The sequence below is a fragment of the Schistocerca nitens genome, chromosome 1, assembly GCF_023898315.1.
Source record: "Schistocerca nitens isolate TAMUIC-IGC-003100 chromosome 1, iqSchNite1.1, whole genome shotgun sequence".
In the NCBI taxonomy this organism is placed as follows: domain Eukaryota; kingdom Metazoa; phylum Arthropoda; class Insecta; order Orthoptera; family Acrididae; genus Schistocerca; species Schistocerca nitens.
The window spans coordinates 1,037,361,003-1,037,385,904 of NC_064614.1; the positions used below are offsets into that span (position 1 = coordinate 1,037,361,003).

Genomic DNA, 24,902 nt, shown 5'->3' on the forward strand with positions numbered 1-24,902 from the left:
TGAACGAACTGTAACGTCATCCACACCTTTTCCCTCCAGAAACGAACGCTGTATCCGCACTTGACTACAAGCAGATTTCTGAATGTCTCAGTGCGCTGAACGCTGAAGACATGTGTCGTGTGGTATGAACGCATGAAGTGTGTGGGGGCGTTCTGCGTCGTACTTACAGTGCTCGCAGTGGTGCCCAGTGAAGCCCGGAGGACAGGAGCAGCGCTCTGGCTTTACACAGGTGCCGCTGTTAAGACACGGAGTCACGCACACCGCTGCAAACAGGGGAAGCAGACTCATAGTACACTGATTTTTCTAGTCATTATCAATACACACTACTCCTGTCATTAACACTGACAACACGACTCAGGTTCAGAACTATTTGGAGGTGAAGATCATTGCACTAGCGTATGTGAGCCTTGTATGTTAACCAACGGTGATAGAAATACACTACTGGCCATTAAAATTGCTACACCAAGAAGAAATGCAGATGATAAACTGGTATTCACTGGACAAATATATTATACTAGAACTGACAAGTGATTACATTTTCACGCAGTTTGGGTGCATAGATCCTGAGAAATCAATACCCAGAACAACAACCTCTGGCCGTTATAACGGCCTTGATACGCCTGGGCATTGAGTCAAACAGAGCTTGGATGGCGTGTACAGCTACAGCTGCCCATGCAGCTTCAACACGATACCACAGTTCATCAAGAGTAGTGACTGGCGTATTGTGACGAGCCAGTTGCTCGGCCACCATTGACCAGACGTTTTCAATTGGTGAGAGATCTGGAGAATGTGCTGGCCAGGGCAGCAGTCGAACATTTTCTTTATCCAGAAAGGCCCGTACAGGATCTGCAACATGCGGTCGTGCATTATCCTGCTGAAATGTAGGGTTTCGCAGGGATCGAATGAAGGGTAGAGCCACTGGTCGTAACACATCTGAAATGTAACGTCCACTGTTCAAAGTGCCGTCAATGCGAACAAGAGGTGACCGAGACGTGTAACCAATGGCACCTCATACCATCACGCCGGGTGATACGCCAATATGGCGATGACGAATACACGCTTCCAATGTGCATTCACCGCGATGTCACCAAACACGGATGCGACCATCATGATGCTATAAACAGAACCTGGATTCATCCGAAAAAATGACGTTTTGCCATTCGTGCACCCAGGTTAGTCGTTGAGTACACCATCGCAGGCGCTCCTGTCTGTGATGCAGCGTGAAGGGTAACCGCAGCCATGGTCTCCGAGCTGATAGTCCATGCTGCTGCAAACGTCGTCGAACTGTTCGTGCAGATGGTTGTTGTCTTGCAAACGTCCCCATCTGTTGACTCAGAGATCAAGACGTGGCCGCACGATCCGTTACAGCCATGCGGATAAGATGCCTCTCATCTCGACTGCTAGTGATACGAGGCCTTTGGGATCCAGCACGTTGTTCCGTATTACCCTCCTGAACCCACCGATTCCATATTCTACTAAGTCATTGGATCTCGACCAACGCGAGCAGCAATGTCGCGATACGATAAACCGCAATCGCGATAGGCTACAATCCGACCTTTATTAAAGTCGGAAACGGGATGGTACGCATTTCTCCTCTTTACACGAGACATCACAACAACGTTTCACCAGACAACACCGGTCAACTGCTGTTTTTTGTATAAGAAATCGGTTGGAAACTTTCCTTATGTCAGCACATTGTAGGTGTCGCCACCGGCGCCAACATTGTGTGAATGCTCTGAAAACCTAATCATTTGCATATCACAGCATCTCCTTCCTATCGGTTTAATTTCGCGTCTGTAGCACGTGAGCTTTGTGGTGTAGCAATTTTAATGGCGAGGAGTGTACACACACACACACACACACACACACACACACACACACACACACACACACACACACAGATGAACCAAAACAATATATATCACACCTCACCACTTGACTAACTGCCCGATGATGTTGCGGGCCCGTGACACAGTACAGAAATGATATCATCCAGTACAATTTCAATGGGCACGAGACGCTCGAGATTGGACCACGTATCCTGGAAATGTTCCACCTGGTTGCATGACGTTTCTTATTACACCAATAGTGTCCAGTTACGCCGTCACCAAGGACTTGTCGACGTCATGTCGTGCACATTTGCAAATGTATTCCGTTCCAGAGGTGTAGGCAGACGCTGGTGATCATAATGTTTTGGCTTATCAGTGTACAACTCTTTTCCTTCGTAATATTGTACTCAGACATTTGGAAATATTCCCCAGCATGATATCACGTCTCCTTTATCCGTGATATAGAGAGTGTAATGGGTGTAAGTGCTGATTTTTGTATTTTGTACCTTAATACGTATACACATCGGTGCGGTGGTTATTTTTTTTCTCTGTGTCTGACAGTCGTCCAGCAAACATCTCGCATAATTCACAGCCGGAAATTTCTGCAAGATCGCAGCAGCACCAGTAAGCGGACTACGCCTCTCAGTATAGACTAACCGTTTTGTGTCAAGCACCCACACTTCAACACCCGCCCTGCTACCAAGGGGAATATAAGCATTAGTGGCTTGCTCTTGCCATATTTACTTGAAGGTACTACCCAACCTAAAAACATACTACTACTGAAGCTATAATTATAAGTCTGCAAATGAAGAAAATACTGATGTAATGTTCAGCACATCCTCCTCAGTCAACAGCTGAAATACCTGCATTTGTACCCGTTACACCCTTATATATTTGGTTTCTGTTTTTCCTTCAAATACGATCAGGAAAGTGAACTTGTCTTTTCATGATGTGGAACAGACACAAGTATATTAGTCGATATTTAGCAAATTCTTCGTAAGATGAAGCAAATCTGTTATTCTTAACCTGATAAAACGCAGCCCCATAAACCTCACATGCAGAAAATTAATGCGTCAAATTACGGGTTCACTAACAGACTAACTAGTAGGAGCAGTGTTCACAGCTGACCTTAACCTTATATAAAGTAGCTTGCAAGCACTGGGGGGAAGTATATATTACTCAGTAAGGCAGAGCTGGCATTTAGATTATCTGAATATGGGAAAAGATAGAGTTGAAGAAAGAAAGAAAAAAAGATTCAACCTTTGCCGATCGTCTTTTAACAGAAAACCACTCATATGATGTGGACTGTGTAGTGTTATGTTCAAATGAGTCTGAAATCTTATGGGACTTAACTGCTAAGGTCATTAGTCCCTAAGCTTACACACTACTTAAATTATCCTAAGGACACACACACACACACACACACACACACACACACACACACACACACCATGCCCGAGGGAGGTCTCGAACCTCCGCCGGGACCAGCCGCACAGTCCAAGACTGCAGCGCCTTAGACCGCTCGACTAATCCTGCGCGGCTGACTGTGTAGTTTTATACTTTGTAAGGAAAAGTAGAAAGACGAAATACAAACTGGAAATCAACAAACGTGACAGCTTAATAAATGATAAAACTCGATTTTCTTTTTCCCGTATTTTAAATTAAGTATTCGTTACAAATAATCCACTGAAACTGTAAATTCAATATTACTTTTCATCAGTTGTTAAATGTAACACCACAAAAGAACTTTGTTTCCTTTTTAAGTCAATGTAATTATAAGGGGCGATCAAAAAGTTTCCGTTCGAAGGTCGTACAGTTCATAATCGGTATGCCACTCAGCCAAAATCGCCGTGAGGATTCATGCAACATCCTACCGACGCACCAGGCTGAAGATATCCGTTTGGTAAAATTCAGTGTCCTACAACGTGAAGAAGTCCATAACCGCCCGCCCGCAGAACATCCTCGTCCGAAAGGAATCGTCAATCTTCAAGGCCTTTTTTAAGGGACCGAAGGCGTGGTATTGACATGGCGATAGATAGGAATATAGGGTGGATGCTCGAGTGTCTCCCAACTGAATCTCCCAGTTGAAGCTCGCCTCACAGATCGACCGACGTTTTGTGCAGAATCGCGACCAGCACAGAACTTGGTCCACAGTTCCACAACGATGATTTCCAACACACATACTGCCCCGTACAAATTATTTAGTCTCCGATGGTGGTCTATCGCTGTTTTTCCCTTGCCAACCAAGAAAAGAATAAGAGCACGTTGATTTTGAAAAATGAAGAAAACCGGAGGACAGTTGCTTAATCCACAATCTCTTATTGGGTACACCACCGGTTTCGGAACAGTTACTGTTCCATTATCTGATGTAAACTGCGATAGTAAAAATTTTATATTGCACGCGAAATGGAGGCATGCTCAAGTCTTAAATGTCAGACAAGGAACTATGCGGCTTAAGTTCAAAATTAAAACAAAGTAAAAGAGAGAGACCCGGTGGAGGTTCGAGTCCTCCCTCGGGCATGGGTGTGTGTGTTTGTCCTTAGGATAATTTAGGTTAAGTAGTGTGTAAGCTTAGGGACTGATGACCTTAGCAGTTAAATCCCATAAGATTTCACACACGTGTGAACATTTGAACAAAAGAGAGAGAACAGGACGTTACTCAACAAATAACATCACTTAATCATCTGCGGTGATCCTCACTCGAATGTTGTCATAAAAAGAGCAAAAGGGGCAGAAAATAATCAGAAAAAAACAGATTTCACGATCGGGCGCCGAAAGTTACCAAAGTAATGAAACATGTAAAATGCAAAAAAAAAAAAAAAACAGGAGGTGGGGTGGGTAGGGAAACACATATTGCGTGGAATAACTACAAAAATCCATAACAGCCCTTCCCCTTGCTGCGCGACCGGGAATACAAACAGGAAAACTGCGTAATAGTAAATATTAGCCATCAGTACTGAAGCCGCACAACACCCAAGCGGTTGCGCGATACGAAACGGAAATGAGGCTAAATTAGAATTATATTAATACCTTCAGCTGCTAACGGGCGTTGATATACATCAACGGGGACAGGTGAAAATGTGTGCCCTAAACGGGACTCGAACTCGGGATCTCCAGCCTGTAGGATAGTGCGACTGCAGGGACTATCTCGCGCACGCCTCCCGCGAGGCCCACATTCTCACCTTGTATGTCCACACACTACACTCGTAAGTCCTCTCTGATATTTATCCACGATATGGAATCGAATCCCTTCCATGCTTCATTTCTCAATCATAGACCCCGGATACCCATTAAGGGCAAGAATATACTCGATTACACAGAACTTCCTTTCATATGCCTCTAACGTGAGGGGAACATCATTCAACCTGTTTAGGAGGAGCCGGAAGGCAGCAGTTTTATATTTAAACGTGTGGTTCGATCCCACATTCAGAACTAAATCAGAAGTAGACTCTTTTCTACAGATGTCAAACTCTACCTTGCCTTCATTTAAGGTGATCTTTAAGCCTAAGATCGCAAGGCTCCGTTAATATGATGCAGAACAGAGAAATAATTCTTTCCATGGAATCTATTAAGTTTGTTATGTAAATTGCCACAAGCTTCCTTGCTGCCTCCATAAAGGACAAAAATGTCATCAATGTAACGTTTCCAACATACCATCTTAGCGGCCTCCTCCGGATCCTTCTTAAAAAAAGCTTGTACTCGAAATGAGTTATAAAAATATTGGCTAAAATGCAAGCAAGGTGGGAATCCATGACCAGACCCTGTTGCCAACAATTTACACCACATGATGGGACTATAACTGTTCCGAAATCGGTTGTGTACGCAATATAAGATTGTGGATTAAGCAACTGTCCTGCGGTTTTCTTAATTTTTCAAAATGAACTTTACAGTTTTCGGCTGACCCATAAGAAGAACAGCACGTTGATCCTGTTTGGACCCGTTTGGTAATAAAGTCACCATAATTCAGTTTTCGGCATTTACCGCACGCACGTTGGAAAGGCAAGAATGCCACACTAATCCCTTGCCTATAAGTCGGTGCTTATATATCAGCATCACAATCTCACTACATTGCATATACGCCGCAACAACACCCTCAAACGGAAAGTTTTTGATTGCTCCTGATATTTCTGCGTGACAAAAAAGTAATACTTCGCTTTGTAAACAGCCTACTTTACATCTGTGAAAATAGTATCTGTGTAAGTCATACGTCACTGTACCTGTGTTTACGGCATTTAGCTGTCACCTAAAGATGGTCTAAGAAGCCGAAAACCGAATAAATACAATTTTTGCATAACATCAGGAAGCGTTTTCTATTTAATGGCATTAAATTACTTTATACTTTTCAAAAAATGGTTCAAATGGCTCTGAGCACTATGGGACTCAACTGCTGTGGTCATAAGTCCCCTAGAACTTAGAACTACTTAAACCTAACTAACCTAAGGACAGCACACAACACCCAGCCATCACGAGGCAGAGAAAATCCCTGACCCCGCCGGGAATCGAACCCGGGAACCCGGGCGTGGGAAGCGAGAACGCTACCGCACGACCACGAGATGCGGGCTATACTTTTCACACATGACCTTTGACATTCATTTATTGCATACTGACCTTCGACAAATCATTGCATTCCACTGAAAAATGATAAGTTATTCACAAAAGATTCCGCCTTCGAAGTCGCAGTAGAGAGCTGACGCAGTGGTAGCCCTGACGACAAGTACATAATGTCATATACTTCCCTATACTACGATTTCAAATAGGTGTATTGTTGTCCCGCCATTATTTCATTTACTACATTTCATTACGTACATTCGTAGCTTATTCTCAAATATACCCAACCATTAACACCAGTAAAGTGAGAAGATTTATTTTATGTTTACTGATTGCCCTCCCTCCACGGAGTCTGCGTTCAGCTGGCAACTCTATTGCTACTCTTCACTCAAATAATGTTAAAATGTATACATATATGTGACTTCGTAGGCTTTCCTGGGGTGATAAGTCTTGAAAGTCTCTTCGTGTTTGCTGCCGGATCCCAAAATCAACTCGATTCAAAATTTCGGCCCTCCAGCAGTTCGCCATTTTCAGGAGGCTGCTGCTGCTGGTGCTGCAGGAACGGACTCAGCAACAGCAGCAGCAGCAGCAGTAGCGTTCTCCTGAAGATGGCGAACCGATGGATCGACGAAATAATCAAGTTGATTTTAAGATCCCGCAGCAAACCCGAAGAGACTTTCAAAACATATACATATAATTTTTAAGTTAAAAGATTACAATAATAGGATTAAAGTACAATACGATTGACTCATTTTCATGCTTCCCTATAAACCGCAAGTGGCAGTGGTTTGACTGATGCTAAAAATATGTCGATGACAACACGGCAAGTCCCTCGAAGTCAGCTGATAAGTAAAGGCTATGTTGGCGTGAAGGAAGGAGGGGTAAGGGTCAATACAGATAAATGTGTCGCGATGTCTGGGAGTGGGGGGATGATGACGGGATTGAACATGAAGGACTGAGGTTGGATCAGGAGGCTGATATTGGAGCCCAGGGCTATGGCTAGTGGGTAGACGTCTGTTTCAGGTAGAGGTTGCCTGGTGAAGTTGCCTTCAGATAGGATAATAAGGGCGTGACAGTGGAGGGAGTGGAATTTGGTGAGGGGGGTGGGGGGTGTAACGTATTGGTGTAGACGCGACAGCAGCCGAGGATTGGGTAGAACGTTACAGGAATTCTGAGGGGTGCATAAATACCACGTGCGAATTAAATTCTATGTCCAGATAGAACAGACGAAGAAAGCTATGAAACGCTGTTGGTAGTTTGAGACAGCTGTGACGTTGCGCTTCGAAATGCAGTTTTCAAGATGGAGGCGTTGGTAGATATACGGTCAGGGCTGAAGTGCGAAGTGTGATAAAGTTTTTGCGTGTAAACTTTGCCAGCTGCATTTCATCAGCAGCTTGTGAAAGTTCACGGAACGAGCGTATTTTCACGAGAACAGGACTAGTTTCAGTGCCGGGAATCTAAAAGAAGCAGCAAAGGTTGGGGCGGCCATGCATGTTCACCTCAAACGGCAACATGTGCCGTTATTAAAAGGTTAGTTCAAGCCGATTGTCGCTTATATGTGAGGCTGTCTGCATACGAACATAACATCAACAATGACAGTATAACTGATATCAGAGAAACAGATTGGTCTACAGGAAGATGTGTTCTCGCTGCGAAAGCGAATTGGGTTGTCCCTCCAGCACTTAGTGCGGTATCGGGTGAAGGGTGTTCCATTTATGCAGCGTATCGTCACTGGAGACGAAACGTGGATGCATCATCTGATACGTGAGACGAAGAAAGTAGGAATGTCATAGGGGTAACCCCCCCGCCCCCCCCCCCTCTTCCCGCCACACACACACACACGCAGATAAAATGATCAAATCAACGGTCTCCATGAAGAAAGGCAAGGCGACGTTTTTAGAGACACGCAGAGTGTGTTGGTAGTTGATCCCCTCACACACGGAGGGACCGTGACTGCTGCCAGTTATTGTACCACGCTGGAACTGTGACAAAAGATGACTGTGAGGAAGCGACTGAGATTACTCTCAGAGTGGTGTTGCGTTGTTGCACGGAAATGTTCAACGCATACCGCCTTGGTTACGCCGGATTTGGTCCAGCGTTTCCGCTGGACTGTGTTGTGTGACCATCTACACAGACCGGACACCCTATCAAGCGGTCTATTCAAGAAGTACCTGAACGGTCACCACTTCAGAAACAGCGCCGACGATCAGAGGCTGTCGATAATCGTGTCCAAGACAGGAACTATGATTTGTTTCATGTGAGTTTCCACGGTTTTGTTTACAGACGGAAGAAATGCTTAGGCAACTATGGTGGCGATTGAGAGAAGTAATGTGTGCCAATGAATTAATAACTTTCTGTACCTCTTTTGTTTCTTGAATATAGATTTCCTCGCAGAGGACTTGTTACTTTATTTTTTGAGCCATCCTCATATTATTTTTGTAGCTGCGAGCTAGCACTTAATAGCATGCAGTCTGTGCCAGGAGTATGGTGCAGAAAGAGCCCAGCGCTACACCACAGGCCGGCCGAAGTGGCCGTGCGGTTAAAGGCGCTGCAGTCTGGAACCGCAAGACCGCTACGGTCGCAGGTTCGAATCCTGCCTCGGGCATGGATGTTTGTGATGTCCTTAGGTTAGTTAGGTTTAACTAGTTCTAAGTTCTACGGGACTAATGACCTCAGCAGTTGAGTCCCATAGTGCTCAGAGCCATTTGAGCTACACCACAGCTTTATAGCTGTATGGGAAGAGGGGGTTCAATTCTCCATTCAACCATCTACACTCCTGGAAATTGAAATAAGAACACCGTGAATTCATTGTCCCAGGAAGGGGAAACTTTATTGACACATTCCTGGGGTCAGATACATCACATGATCACACTGACAGAACCACAGGCACATAGACACAGGCAACAGAGCATGCACAATGTCGGCACTAGTACAGTGTATATCCACCTTTCGCAGCAATGCAGGCTGCTATTCTCCCATGGAGACGATCGTAGAGATGCTGGATGTAGTCCTGTGGAACGGCTTGCCATGCCATTTCCACCTGGCGCCTCAGTTGGACCAGCGTTCGTGCTGGACGTGCAGACCGCGTGAGACGACGCTTCATCCAGTCCCAAACATGCTCAATGGGGGACAGATCCGGAGATCTTGCTGGCCAGGGTAGTTGACTTACACCTTCTAGAGCACGTTGGGTGGCACGGGATACATGCGGACGTGCATTGTCCTGTTGGAACAGCAAGTTCCCTTGCCGGTCTAGGAATGGTAGAACGATGGGTTCGATGACGGTTTGGATGTACCGTGCACTATTCAGTGTCCCCTCGACGATCACCAGTGGTGTACGGCCAGTGTAGGAGATCGCTCCCCACACCATGATGCCGGGTGTTGGCCCTGTGTGCCTCGGTCGTATGCAGTCCTGATTGTGGCGCTCACCTGCACGGCGCCAAACGCGCATACGACCATCATTGGCACCAAGGCAGAAGCGACTCTCATCGCTGAAGACGACACGTCTCCATTCGTCCCTCCATTCACGCCTGTCGCGACACCACTGGAGGCGGGCTGCACGATGTTGGGGCGTGAGCGGAAGACGGCCTAACGGTGTGCGGGACCGTAGCCCAGCTTCATGGAGACGGTTGCGAATGGTCCTCGCCGATACCCCAGGAGCAACAGTGTCCCTAATTTGCTGGGAAGTGGCGGTGCGGTCCCCTACGGCACTGCGTAGGATCCTACGGTCTTGGCGTGCATCCGTGCGTCGCTGTGGTCCGGTCCCAGGTCGACGGGCACGTGCACCTTCCGCCGACCACTGGCGACAACATCGATGTACTGTGGAGACCTCACGCCCCACGTGTTGAGCAATTCGGCGGTACGTCCACCCGGCCTCCCGCATGCCCACTATACGCCCTCGCTCAAAGTCCGTCAACTGCACATACGGTTCACGTCCACGCTGTCGCGGCATGCTACCAGTGTTAAAGACTGCGATGGAGCTCCGTATGCCACGGCAAACTGGCTGACACTGACGGCGGCGGTGCACAAATGCTGCGCAGCTAGCGCCATTCGACGGCCAACACCGCGGGTCCTGGTGTGTCCGCTGTGCCGTGCGTGTGATCATTGCTTGTACAGCCCTCTCGCAGTGTCCGGAGCAAGTATGGTGGGTCTGACACACCGGTGTCAATGTGTTCTTTTTTCCATTTCCAGGAGTGTAGATTCAGGTTTGTCTTTCGTTCCGTAAATCGTTCAAGCTGAACGCTGGTATGCTCCCTCTGAAAAGAACACTACCAGTTTCCTTACCCGTCTACAGCTTACTAGAGAGTGTGCTCCTCTCTGACGACCTCCACGTCGATGGGACGATAAACACCAATCTTCCCTTTTTTCATTTCTTGCTTATGAAGGAGCACTAGCACTTTGCCGGCATGTTATGCCCTCAGCCGTGAAGTCGTTCCAAGACTATTTCGCTAACAGCAGTTCCGCCTATGTCGAAAGCTGTCTGCAATTGGTAATTTTCGCAGCACGCACGCAAGCGCGTCTGCAAAAGTTTTATTACCGAGAAGGGGACGTACCCTCAATTACCCCATCACAGATATGACTATTTCATGCTACCAGCAAAAGTCGTCTTGGCCTAATACAGAAAGTAACTCACATCTCACAGCAATAATGCTTCGTTCAACTAAGTTTTATTGTTTGCGGCGAGTTTCAGCTTCTAGAATACATCGCTGTTAATTTCTGGTCTTCGCAATGAGAAAACCATGAAGAAACCCGCGTCGCACTACTCAGTATAGGTGCATGACCTCTTTCTAACCGCTGTCCCGCTTTCATTAAGGAGTAATTACTGCCGAACGTACCATCTACGACGCAGCGTAGAGCGCACAATATTCCAAGTGTAAAAGGAGAGATAGCTCATTGGTTAAGAGTCTGCACTCATATTCTGGAGGTGCAGAGTTCACATGTTTGGAATTCCAACATTGTATTCGCAGAAGAACCAGTCACTTTATTTAACCTTAGGATTTCTTTAACTCTCTGTCCTACGTGCGTTCTCATTTGAGTTGCCGGTGCCTAGTTATAAATGGATTTGTTCATTTTCAAACAATTACCTAATTTAAATGTACATAATTGATCAAAAGGTAAAATACAAAAAATTAAAGTATACAAACCGTTGCCCATACTTATAGCCGGCCGAAGTGGCCGTGCGGTTAAAGGCGCTGCAGTCTGGAACCGCAAGACCGCTACGGTCGCAGGTTCGAATCCTGCCTCGGGCATGGATGTTTGTGATGTCCTTAGGTTAGTTAGGTTTAACTAGTTCTAAGTTCTAGGGGACTAATGACCTCAGCAGTTGAGTCCCATAGTGCTCAGAGCCATTTTGAACCATACTTATAAACGAATGACTATAGTTCTTTACGATGGTTAAGAGTCATTCTGATGTGACCAATGCAATAATTTCATAGTGCAACATTTGATGCTGATATACTATACTGACATTGCAATTCTGTCAGACACACAGAATCACTTGGAAGAGCGGTTGAAAGGAACTGATAGTGTGTTGAGAAGAGATTTAAGATGAACATCAACAAAAATGAAGCAAACGTAATGAAATTTAGTTGCATTAAAACATGTGAGACTGCAGGAACTATGTTAGGAAATGAGATACTAAAACTAATAGATGAGTTCTACAAAGAAACTGACGACGGTTGAACTGCAGCATAAACAACGAGTGGAAAGGTCATAGGATACCTCCTGCTATCGTGCTGGATCTCCTTTTGTCCAGCGTAGTGCTGCAGTTCGATTTAGCATGGATTCAACAAGTCGTTGGAAGTTCCCTACAGAAATACTGAGCCATGCTATCTCTTTAGCCGTCCTTAATTTCGAAAGCGTTGCCGGTGCAGGATATTGTGCACGAACTGACCTCTCGACGATGTCGCATAATTGTTCGATGGGATTCGTGTCGGGCGATCTAGATAGTCATATTATTCGCTCGAATCATCCGGAATGCTCTTCAAACCAGTTGCGAACAATTGCGACCCGGTGACATGACAGCATTGTTTGGGAAAATGAAGTCCACGAACGGCGGAAAATGGTCTGCAAATGGTCAATTATCGGTTCAGTTGGACCGGAGGACCCAGTAAACAAAGCCTACACCATTATGGAACCACCACTAGCTTGCACAGTGCCTTGTTGACAACTTGAGTCCGTGACTTAGTGGGATCTGCACCACACTCGAACCCCACCATCAGCTCTTACCATCTGAAAGCGGGTCTCATCTGACCATGCCACGGTTTTCCAGTCGTCTAGGGTCCAAGCGTTACGGTCACGAGCCCGCGAGAGGCGCTGCAGGCGGTATCGTGCTGTTAGCAAAGGTATACCAAATTTCGTCGCGCTGTCTTCAAGGATACGTTCATCGTACGTCCCACATTGATTTCTGTGGTTACTTTACGCAGTGTTGCTTGTCTGGTAGCACTAACAGCTCTACGTAAATCCCTCTGCTATCGGTCGTTAAGTGAAGGACAGCGGCCACTACGCTGTCCGTGAAGAGAGGTACTGTCTGAAATGGGGTATTGCCGGCATACTCTTGACCCTGTAAATCTCGGAATATTGAATTCCCGAACGATTTCCGAAATGGAATGCCCTACGCGTCTAGCTCCAACTACCTTTCCGCTTTCAAAGTCTGTTATTTCCAGCTGAAAAAATGAAATGATCATATGGCATTGTTGGCCGGGCGGCCCCATTCGGAGGAGTTCGGCCGCCGTAATGCAAGTCCTTAAAAGTGATGCCACATCAGCGACTTGCGAGTCAATGATGATGAAAATGGTGATGAAGGACACACAACACCTGCCGGGAATCGAACCCGGGCCTCCTGCGTGGTAGGCGGTAACGCTACCGCTACGCTACGGGAGCGGACAATTCCCACTGTGCGGCCATAATTATGTCGGAAACCATTTCACATGGATGATCTGAGTGCAAATGACAGCTCCGTCAATATACTGCCCCTTTACACCTTGTGTAAGCGATTTTACCTCTACCTGGATATGTGCATATCACTATCCCACGCCTTTTGTCACCTCAATGTGGTATTTCCAGTTACATTAATATGACCACCTGTCAAAAATCTGAATAACCAACTTTTGCAGTGCGGACTGCTGCGAGACGTGGAGGAAGAGAATCAGTGAGGTTCTGGAAGGTACAAATAGGTTTTTGGAGCCATACCGATTCCAGTGCGGTGGCCAGCTGGACTAGGTTTGTCGTTTGAGGATCCGTGGCGGGAACAGCCCGATCGATGGGGTCCCATAGATTCTAGCCTGATTTTAAATACGGGGAGTTTAGTTCAAATGGTTCAAATGGCTCTGAGCTCTATGCGACTTAACAGCTGTGGTCATCATTCCCCTAGAACTTAGAACTACTTAAACCTAACTAACCTAAGGACATCACACACATCCATGCCCAAGGCAGGATTCGAACCTGCGACCGTAGCAGGGGGAGTTTAGTGGCCAGGGGTGTACGGTAAACTCATCCTGGTGCTCTGCGAACCATGCACGTACACTGCGAGCTGTTTGACACGTTGCATTGTCCTCTTGGTAGATGCAACCGTGCCGAGCAAAAAGAAACTGCATGTAGGTATGATTCCCAAGGACAGATCCATTGTGTCTTCCAGGATGACGAGATAACACGGGGAATGCCACGAATACATTCCACAGACCGTAACGCTCCTTCCTCCAGCCTGGAACCTTCCGACTATTGTTGCAGGGTATTTGCTGCTAGACGTTTCATGGTGATGGAGCATAAAACGTGGTTCATCTGAAAAGGCCACCTGTCACCACTCAGTGGGCGTCCAGCTGCGGTATTGGCGTGCAGATTCCGGACTTTTTTGCCGATCACCAGTAGTCAGCATGGCCGGCCGCCGTGGCCGAGCGGTTCTAGGCGCTTCAGTCCGGAACCGCGCTGCTGCTGCTACGGTCGCAGGTTCGAATCCTGCCTCGGGCATGGATGTGTGTGATGTCGTTAGGTTTAAGTAGTTCTAAGTCTAGGGGACTGATGACCTCAGATGTTAAGTCCCATAGTTCTTAGAGCCATTTGAACTATTTTTAGTAGTCAGTGTGGGTGTATGAACCAGGCGCCTGCTGCGGAGGCCCATAAGCAGCAAATTTCGCTGGACGGTCGTTGAGAAGACTCTGTTGGTTGCCCCTTGGTTCATTTAGGCTGTCAATTGTTCAGCTGTTGCATGTCTCTTCGCTCTTACACATCTCCGCAGGCGTCGTTCACCCCTGTCATCTATGGCCCATGGTTGCCTCCATCTACATCTACAACATCTACAATTATAGTCCGCAAGCCACCCAACGGTGTGTGGCGGAGGGCACTTTACGTGCCACTGTCATTACCTCCCTTTCCTGTTCCACTCGCGAATGGTTCGCGGGAAGAAGGACTGCCGGAAAGCCTCCGTGCGCGCTCGAATCTCTCTAATTTTACTTTCGTGATCTCCTCGGGAGGTATAAGTAGGGGGAAGCAATATATTCGATACCTCATCCAGAAACGCACCCTCTCGGAACCTGGACAGCAAGCTGCACCGCGATGCAGAGCGCCTCTCTTGAAGAGTCTGGCACTTGAGTTTGCTAAACATCTCCGTAACGCTATCACGCTTACCAAATAACCCTGTGAAGAAACGCGCCGCTCTTCTTTGGATCTTCTCTATCTCCTCTGTCAATCCGATCTGGTACGGATCCCACACTGATGAGCAATACTCAAGTATAGGCCGAACGAGTTTTTTGTAAGCAACCTCCTTTGTTGTTGGACTACATTTTCTAAGGACTCTCCCAATGAATCTCAACCTGGCACCCGCCTTACCAACAATTAATTTTATATGATCATTCCACTTCAAATCGTTCCATACGCATACTCCCAAATATTTTACAGAAGTAACTGCTACCAGTGTTTGTTCCGCTATCATATAATCATACGATAAATGCTTCTTCTTTCTATGTATTCGCAATACATTACATTTGCCTATGTTAAGGGTCAGTTGCCACTCCCTGCACCAAGTGCCTATCCGCTGCAGATATTCTTGCATTTCACTGCAATTTTCTAATGCTGCAACTACTCTGTATACTACAGCACCATCTGCAAAAAGCCGTATGGAACTTCCGACACTATCAACTAGGTCATTTATATATATTGTGAAAAGCAATGGTCCCATAACACTCCCCTGTGGTACGCCAGAGGTTACTTTAACGTCTGTAGACGTCTCTCCATTGAGAACAACATGCTGTGTTCTGTTTGCTAAAAACTCTTCAATCCAGCCACACAGCTGGTCTGATATTCCGTAGGCTCTTACTTTGTTTATCAGGCGACAGTGCGGAACTGTATCGAACGCCTTCCGGAAGTCATGGAAAATGGCATCTACCTGGGAGCCTGTATCTAATATTTTCTGGGTCTCATGAACAAATAAAGCGAGCTGGGTCTCACACGATCGCTGTATCCGGAATCCATGTTGATTCCTACAGAGTAGATTCTGGGTTTCCAGAAATGACATGATACGCGAGCAAAAAACATGTCCTAAAATTCTACAACAGATCGATGTCAGTGATATAGGCTTATAGTTTTGCGCATCTGCTCGACGACCCTTCTTGAAAACTGGGACTACCTGTGCTCTTTTCCAAACCGTGCCGGTTTTGGATGGCGCCATTTTGCCATTGTAGCCTATAATTTAACCACGGCGGCGTGCGAACAATTTAAAAACTTAGCCGTTTTGGAAATGCTTCCACCCTTGGGTCGAGAACCAAAGATCATGTCCTTTAGGCGTCAGACCAATCGCCCCGTTTCCGCACTACGATGACAACAGCTGTGTTTTCGGCGTCGCGCGGAACAGTTTATATACCCCCCACTGCTAGTGCTGCCACCCGCCGTCTGTCAGTAGGTACTGAATGTTGACGTCGAACATAGGCGGCGGTCCCATTACTGTGACTGGCATTTAGGAATGTAATTTGTATGTATTTTAAAGCAAATATGCATTTTAATATAACCTTCCTTGAATTTTAGACATACACTCCTGGAAATGGAAAAAAGAACACATTGACACCAGTGTGTCAGACCCACCATACTTGCTCCGGACACTGCGAGAGGGCTGTACAAGCAATGATCACACGCACGGCACAGCGGACACACCAGGAACCGCGGTGTTGGCCGTCGAATGGCGCTAGCTGCGCAGCATTTGTGCACCGCCGCCGTCAGTGTCAGCCAGTTTGCCGTGGCATACGGAGCTCCATCGCAGTCTTTAACACTGGTAGCATGCCGCGACAGCGTGGACGTGAACCGTATGTGCAGTTGACGGACTTTGAGCGAGGGCGTATAGTGGGCATGCGGGAGGCCGGGTGGACGTACCGCCGAATTGCTCAACACGTGGGGCGTGAGGTCTCCACAGTACATCGATGTTGTCGCCAGTGGTCGGCGGAAGGTGCACGTGCCCGTCGACCTGGGACCGGACCGCAGCGACGCACGGATGCACGCCAAGACCGTAGGATCCTACGCAGTGCCGTAGGGGACCGCACCGCCACTTCCCAGCAAATTAGGGACACTGTTGCTCCTGGGGTATCGGCGAGGACCATTCGCAACCGTCTCCATGAAGCTGGGCTACGGTCCCGCACACCGTTAGGCCGTCTTCCGCTCACGCCCCAACATCGTGCAGCCCGCCTCCAGTGGTGTCGCGACAGGCGTGAATGGAGGGACGAATGGAGACGTGTCGTCTTCAGCGATGAGAGTCGCTTCTGCCTTGGTGCCAATGATGGTCGTATGCGTGTTTGGCGCCGTGCAGGTGAGCGCCACAATCAGGACTGCATACGACCGAGGCACACAGGGCCAACACCCGGCATCATGGTGTGGGGAGCGATCTCCTACACTGGCCGTACACCACTGGTGATCGTCGAGGGGACACTGAATAGTGCACGGTACATCCAAACCGTCATCGAACCCATCGTTCTACCATTCCTAGACCGGCAAGGGAACTTGCTGTTCCAACAGGACAATGCACGTCCGCATGTATCCCGTGCCACCCAACGTGCTCTAGAAGGTGTAAGTCAACTACCCTGGCCAGCAAGATCTCCGGATCTGTCCCCCATTGAGCATGTTTGGGACTGGATGAAGCGTCGTCTCACGCGGTCTGCACGTCCAGCACGAACGCTGGTCCAACTGAGGCGCCAGGTGGAAATGGGATGGCAAGCCGTTCCACAGGACTACATCCAGCATCTCTATGATCGTCTCCATGGGAGAATAGCAGCCCGCATTGCTGCGAAAGGTGCATATACACTGTACTAGTGCCGACATTGTGCATGCTCTGTTGCCTGTGTCTATGTGCCTGTGGTTCTGTCAGTGTGATCATGTGATGTATCTGACCCCAGGAATGCGTCAATAAAGCTTCCCCTTCCTGGGACAATGAATTCACGGTGTTCTTATTTCAATTTCCAGGAGTGTATTTTAGAGTTTTTTTAAAGAACTGAATAGATACTATGCAAAACATTTTTACCCACTGTCATTCCATATACTGATTGAAACTGATGTAAGTACTGTGTAAAATTTGTCTACAAATGTTATTGTCAAATATCGAGAGGTCCACACATAAATGTACCACTGAAAAATGCGTGTACACATACTAGTACCGTGCTACGATGACAGCGCGCAAGACTACATAATGAACACAAATGATGCCTGTCAAACACTCCTTACTACATTCCCGCAACGAGATGAAACAGTGTACAATAGTTAGTAGCAACAAGGACCCAGAAAGCTGATACTTCAGCTTTCGAACATAGCTCCAAAAGTGTGCATGTTATATTATGATATTATTTTATTAATTACATTAGAACGACTCAGTTATATCCTAACCACTGTAATTAACCATTGTCTCTTATACAAAAGAATGGTAGAAAACGGATTATACATTTTACGTTTTGAATAATGATGTATTTTTAATGTAGGTAATGGTTTGAAAATGAACAGGTGCACTCGAAACTAGTCACCATTGATTAGAATGTGAACGCAACTGAGACGTAAAATTAAAGAAATAGTAAGGAATTCCATTTTTTGGGGTTCTTGCTTCGTATTTGTTTTTGTCTCCGGTCTTGCTAAAGTTCCTAGAATTAATTAAGCTATTTATTTCATCCTAATTTTGCAGTAAGCAGTCTTAGTGCTATGGGTTATTTAAAAATGATGATACTAGTTTATTAGCGATATTATCATTCATTAATATTTTATGTAACCATTTTTGGTGGAAATTTATGTTTGGTATTAATTCTGGAACATCCTTCACACGCGTCACTGTTCCCCCGCTAGGGTCCATGAAGGTTTTGATGCTAGTGATTTTTAGAGAAGATGTTCAGAGTTCAAAGTGTCTTATGATGAATATCATTTCAGGGATGTTGCTGAAAATTTCGTGCGATTAGATTACCGTACAGCTGATATCTGCGTGTTAATGATTGTTTAACACTATTATAACAATCAGCAGTTTCAAGAATATTGATTGCAGCTTCAGCCAAATGGCACCCCAGCATAACTCGAGTGTGTATCGTGTCTGTTAATCTCTCCCCGCAAAAAGAAATCCATTGGAGGTCTGCAACATCCCTAAAAGAATATTCATCCCAGGGTAGTTTTTACTTTGACCATCGTCTCTGAGAATCACTAGCGTCAAAACCTTCATGGACACTAGCGGGGAAAAGGTTCACCTCTGATATTTTCGTCTTCTCTAAACGCCCTAAAATTTTATATACATAATATTTTACGCCCCATATTATTTAACAATATGTGATAGCATATTAAGCATACTGGAATGCAAAACTTAAAGACTGGCAAATGACATAGCTCGATGAATCTTGGAGCAAACATAGAAAGAACTATCACAGTGTGGTGCGGAAACTAACTCAAATAAGCAGGCAATGAGAAGCATAGAAATGACACTTTTATTCGAAGACAAAATATTACACGCAAGTCTTCGTTATTTGTGACGTTCTCCTGGACATTACAAAAGACGACAGGATTCTACACTATTGGCCATTAAAATTGCTACACCACAAAGCTGACATGTTACGGACGCGAAATTTAACCGACAGGAAGAAGATGTTGTGATATGCAAATCATTAGCTTTTCGGAGCATTCACACAAGGTTGGCGCCGGTGGCGACACCTACAACGTACTGAGATGAGGAATGTTTCCAACCGATTTCTCATACACAAACAGCAGTTGACCGGCGTTGCTTGGTGAAACGTTGTTGTGATGCCTAGTGTAAGGAGGAGAAATGCGTACCATCACGTTTCCGACTTTCATAAAGGTAGGATTGTAAGATATCGCGATTGCGAATTATCGTATCGCGACATTGCTGCTCGCGTTGGTCGAGATCCAATGACTGTTAGCAGAATACGGAATCGGTGGGTTCAAGAGGGTAATACGGAACGCCCTGCTGGATCCCAACGGCCTCGTATCACTAGCAGTCGAGATGACAGGCATCTTATCCGCATGGCTGTAACGGATCGTGAAACCACTTATCGATCCCTGAGTCAATAGATGGGGACGTTTCCAAGACAACAACCATCTGCACGAACAGTTCGATGACGTTTGCGGCAACATGGATTATCAGCTCGGAGACCATGGCTGCGGTTACCCTTGACGCTGCATCAGAGACAGGAGCGCCTGCGATGGTATACCCAACGACGAACCTGGGTGCACGAATGGCAAAACGTCTCTGTTTCGGATGAATCCCGGTTCTGTTGACAGCATCATGATGGTCGCATCCGTGTTTGGCGTCATCGCGGTGAACGCACTTTGGAAGCGCGTATTCGTCACCGCCATAATGGCGAATCACCCGGCGTTACGGTATGGGGTGCCATTAGTTACACGTCTCGGTCACCTCTTGTTCGCATTGACGGCACTTTTAACAGTGGACGTTACATTTCAGATGTGTTACGACCCGTGGCTCTACCCTTCATTCGATCCCTGCGAAACCATTTCAGCAGGATAATGCACGACCGCATGTTGCAGGTCCTGTACGGGCCTTTCTGGATACAAAAAATGTTCGACTGCTGCCCTGCCAGCACATTCTCCAGATCTCTCACAAATTGAAAACGTCTGGTCAATGGTGGCCGAACAACTGGCTCGTCACAATACGCCAGTCACTACTCTTGATGAACTGTGGTATCGTGTTGAAGCCGCATGGGCAGCTGTAGCTGTACACGCCATCCAAGCTCTGTTTGACTCAATGCCCAGGCGTATCAAGGCCGTTATAACGGCCAGAGGTGGTTGTTCTGGGTACTGATTTGTCAGGATCTATGCACCCACGTTGCGTGAAAATGCAATCACATGTCAGTTCTCGTATAATATATTTGTCCAATGAATACCCGTTTATCATCTGCATTTCTTGTTGGTGCAGCAATTTTAATGGCCAGTAGTGTAAATAGGGTGTGTGATCACCATGGACAGCTGTGCACGCTCTGCACTGTGCTCCCATGATGGCCACAAGCTTTGTGAGGAGTTCTTGTCGTAGGGGGTTCCATTCCTCCACCAGCGCGGTCGATACCGCTGGACGCTCCTTCGTGCACGTGAACGTGCCGCAATACGTCTCCCCAACGCATCCACACCTGCTCGATCGGATTTAAACCAGGGGGAACGAGCAGGACAGTCCATTCGCCGAATATCTTCTCAGTCAAAGAGCTCCTCCACCTTCGCTGTTCGATACAGTAGCGCACTGTCGTCCATTAAAATAAAATCGGCTCAGACTGTATACCAGTTGTGTTCCTTTCGGAGTATCCTGCTGCATTAGCTCCTAACTTAACAATCATATACAACCGTTCGCTCGACGAAAGATCCGTACCCAAAGACTGGAAAGTTGCACGGGTCACACCAATATTCAAGAAAGGTGTTAGGAGTAATCCACTAAAATACAGGCCCATATCGTTAACGTCGATGTGCAGTAGGAGTTTAGAACATGTATTGTGTTCGAACATTATGAATTTCCTAGAAGAAAACGGTCTATTGACACACAGTCAACATGGGTTTAGAAAACATCGTTCCTGAGAAACACAACTAGCTCTTTATTTATATGAAGTGTTGAGTGCTATTGACAAGGGATTTCAGATCGATTCCGTATTTCTGGATTTCCGGAACGCTTTTGACACTGTACCACACTTTCGGCTCGTAGTGGAATTGCGTGCTTATGGAATATCGTCTCAGTTATGTGACTGGATTTGTGATTTCCTGTCAGAGACGTCACAGTTTCTAGTAATTGACGGAAAGTCATCGAGTAAACTAGAAGTGATTTCTGGCGTTCCCCAAGGTAGTGCTATAGGCCCTTTGCTGTTCCTTATCCATATAAACGATTTGGGAGACAATCTGAGCAGCCGGCTTCGGTTGTTTGCAGATGACGCTGTCGTTTATCGACTAATAAAGTCATCAGAAGATCAAAACAAACTGCAAACCGATCTAGAAGATGTATCGGAATGGTGCGAAAATTGGCAGTTGACCTTAAATAACGAAAAGTGTGAGGTCATCCACATGAGTCCTAAAAGGCACTCGTTAAACTTCGGTTACACGATAAATCAGTCTAATCTAAAAGCCGTAAATTCAACTAAATACCTAGGTATTACAATTACGAACAACTTAAATTGGAAGGAACACCTAGAAAATGTTGTGGGGAAGGTTAACCAAAGACTGTGTTGTATTGGCAGGACACTCAGAAAATGTAATGCAGGACACTCAGAAAATGTAACAGACCTACTAAGGAGACTGCCTACACTACGCTTGTCCGTCCTCTTTTAGAATACTGCTGCGCGGTGTGGGATCCTTACCAGGTATGACTGACGGAGTACATCGAAAAAGTTCAAAGAAAGACAGCACGTTTTGTATTATCACGAAATATGGGAGGGAGTGTCACAGAAATGATACAGGGTTTGGGTTGGAAATCATTAAAAGAAAGGCGTTTTTCGTTGCGACGGAATCTTCTCACGAAATTCCAATCACCAAATTTCTCCTCCGAATGCGAAAATAATTTTTTTGACACCGACCTAAATAGGGAGGAACGATCACCACGATAAAATAAGGGAAATCAGAGCCCGTACGGAAAGATATAGGTGCGATGAACCGTCTGCCAGGCACTTAAATGTGATTTGCACAGTATCCATGTAGATGTAGATGTAGAAAGGACTCCTGAAAAGACGCACATGGCAATGCATTACAGTGTCATAATAACGTTCACCGGTGAGTGTAGCAGGTTCAAAGATTTGGAGGTCAATTCTCCTATGCAACGTTCATCCATCCCCACACAGTAACATGTGGAACACTAAAACGATTGGTGCATGACGTGTTCCCACATCTCGCTATGTGAGAGTACGTCCAGCATGAATCGCACGGACTTTAGTGCAAGTATTGTCTCCGAATAGATCATTTTAGTTCGTCTCCTCGCGTATTTCGTTCATTTACCTTCTGCCCTATACTGCAGCATTTCTTTCCATGTATGGTTCATGTTCAACCGAGCTCTGTTGCTCGACAGCGAAACATCATACGAAAGTTACTTACATCCTTAAGTTTTGCGTATCGGTGTGTGTACACAGGGTGGTTGGAAATTCCCGTTACAGACGTCTAGGACTTGTAGATGGGAGTGAGTACAAGGGAGTGAGTACATAGTATTTTGAATAGGAACCCATGTCCGGAAGCGTCATCCAACGAGACTACATAGCGTCAAAGTTGCGGGCGTCTGCAAATGTTCGTATACACGGGGTGATTCCGTGATGATGTTACAGACTTTCTAGGATGATGGAGAACGATAAATGAATTAATTAGAAGTAAGGATCCTTGCACCCGAAACGAACGAGTCGAAAGCTATAAACAAAAACCGTTCTGATACCTCTGACAGTTGAATACATGTACCGGTTCTCGTGTTGCGAAGAGTGTAGGGTTTGTAACTTTCAGTGGTGGTAGTGTGGACAAAAACGAGAAAAAATGTCCAATAAACGTGGGCTCTAAATTGCATACCCTAGGAGCTATGACCATTCATTCATCTTCGCTAATGTGAAACACATCTCACTGAGCAAGTGTTCATAGCTGTTAAGGTACGCACTTTGGAGCCAGCATTTATTGGACATTTTTCCTTGTTTTTGCCCACACTGCCACCACTGTAAGTTACCAACCCTACACTCTTCTCAACACAAGAACCGGTACATGTATTCAACTGTCCGAACCGTTTTCGTTTTCAGCTTTCGACTCGTTCGTTTCCGGTACAGGGATCCTTACTTCTAATTAATTCATTTATCGTTATCCATCATCCTAGAAAGTCTGTAACATCATCACGGAATCACCCCGTGTATACGTACATTTGCAGACGCCCGCGCCTATAACTTTGACGCTCTGTAATCTTGTTGGATGTCGTTTCCGGACATGGGTTCCTATTCAAAATACGATGTACTCACTCCCCTCTACAAGTCCTAGAAGTCTGTAACGGAAATTTCCGACCACCGTGCATAGTGTGATGAAGTTTAAGACTGAATTACGGGACTTCCTGAAGGGCAACACCAACAGCCCCATAGAAGAGTATTTTCACAGAAGGTTATTTTATAACAACAGTTGGCATAGCAGCACTATTATCGTTCAAGATGTTAAACCATTTCACTGTATTGCACATAAATGTACATCTCAGGCTTCTTTCCATATTCCAGAAGCCACTCACCGTGTCATCCATGGAGTACGACTAACCTAATGTCAGTATAATTACGACCAAAGGGAGATACAAACAGAAAGATGAAATGTTTCCAGCGACGAAGGCTTCCGATTCGACCGTGAAAGCAGGATTAAATTAACTAAGGTTTCTTTAGACGTACTCAGATTCGCAAAGACTTATCAACAGGGAAGGGCGGTGAACACAAACAAGTTTAATTTTGACTCAGTGAAGGACTATATTATCCGCACCACAAATTACTAAAAGTATAGCAAAAAATGTTCAAATGTGTGTGAAATATTATGGGACTTAACTGCTAAGGTCATCAGTCCCTAAGCTTACACACTACTTAACCTAAATTATCCTAAGGACAAACACACACACCCATGCGCGAGAGTGGACTCAAACCTCCGCCGGGATCAGCCGCACAGTCCATGACTGCAGCACCTTAGACCGCTCGGCTAAGTATAGCACCTACACAATTAATAAACAACGCTGAGGCAATAGTTATATTTATGAAGTAGTGAAATTAATAAATAAATCCGAGAAATAAAGTAAAAATGAGCTATTAAAGTGGTTAAATGGACGATAAGGTATTTGCTGCAATGAAGTAACGTCTGATCTCGTAAAAGTGAGCATGTACTTTTCTATTCCCTCCGCATTTAATACCTGCAGTGGTAAACATCACTGTACGGAAAAGGGTTACTGCACAGTTCAGTCCAGCTCACCGTACCGACAAAGCCGTGGTGCAGCCGAAAGCTTGTTCCGAAGAGACAATTAACATCGATTAACCGAGTAAGGTTGGAGCACACGTGTTGCCATGCTATCTATACTATCCGATGCAGTGAGTATCCAGAAGAGGTTGG

The 24,902-nt window shown here is 46.0% G+C and overlaps 1 protein-coding gene across 1 annotated transcript in view; it reads right to left on the reverse strand.

Moving 5' to 3' along the window:
* Positions 1-24,902, reverse strand: part of LOC126224081 (epidermal growth factor-like protein 8) — a 184,426-nt gene that overhangs the window by 63,574 nt on the left and 95,950 nt on the right. Inside the window, exon 4 of the mRNA XM_049942203.1 lies at positions 168-263. Within this exon, the coding sequence (XP_049798160.1) occupies positions 168-263 (96 nt within the window). The remainder of the gene's footprint in view (positions 1-167; positions 264-24,902) is intronic.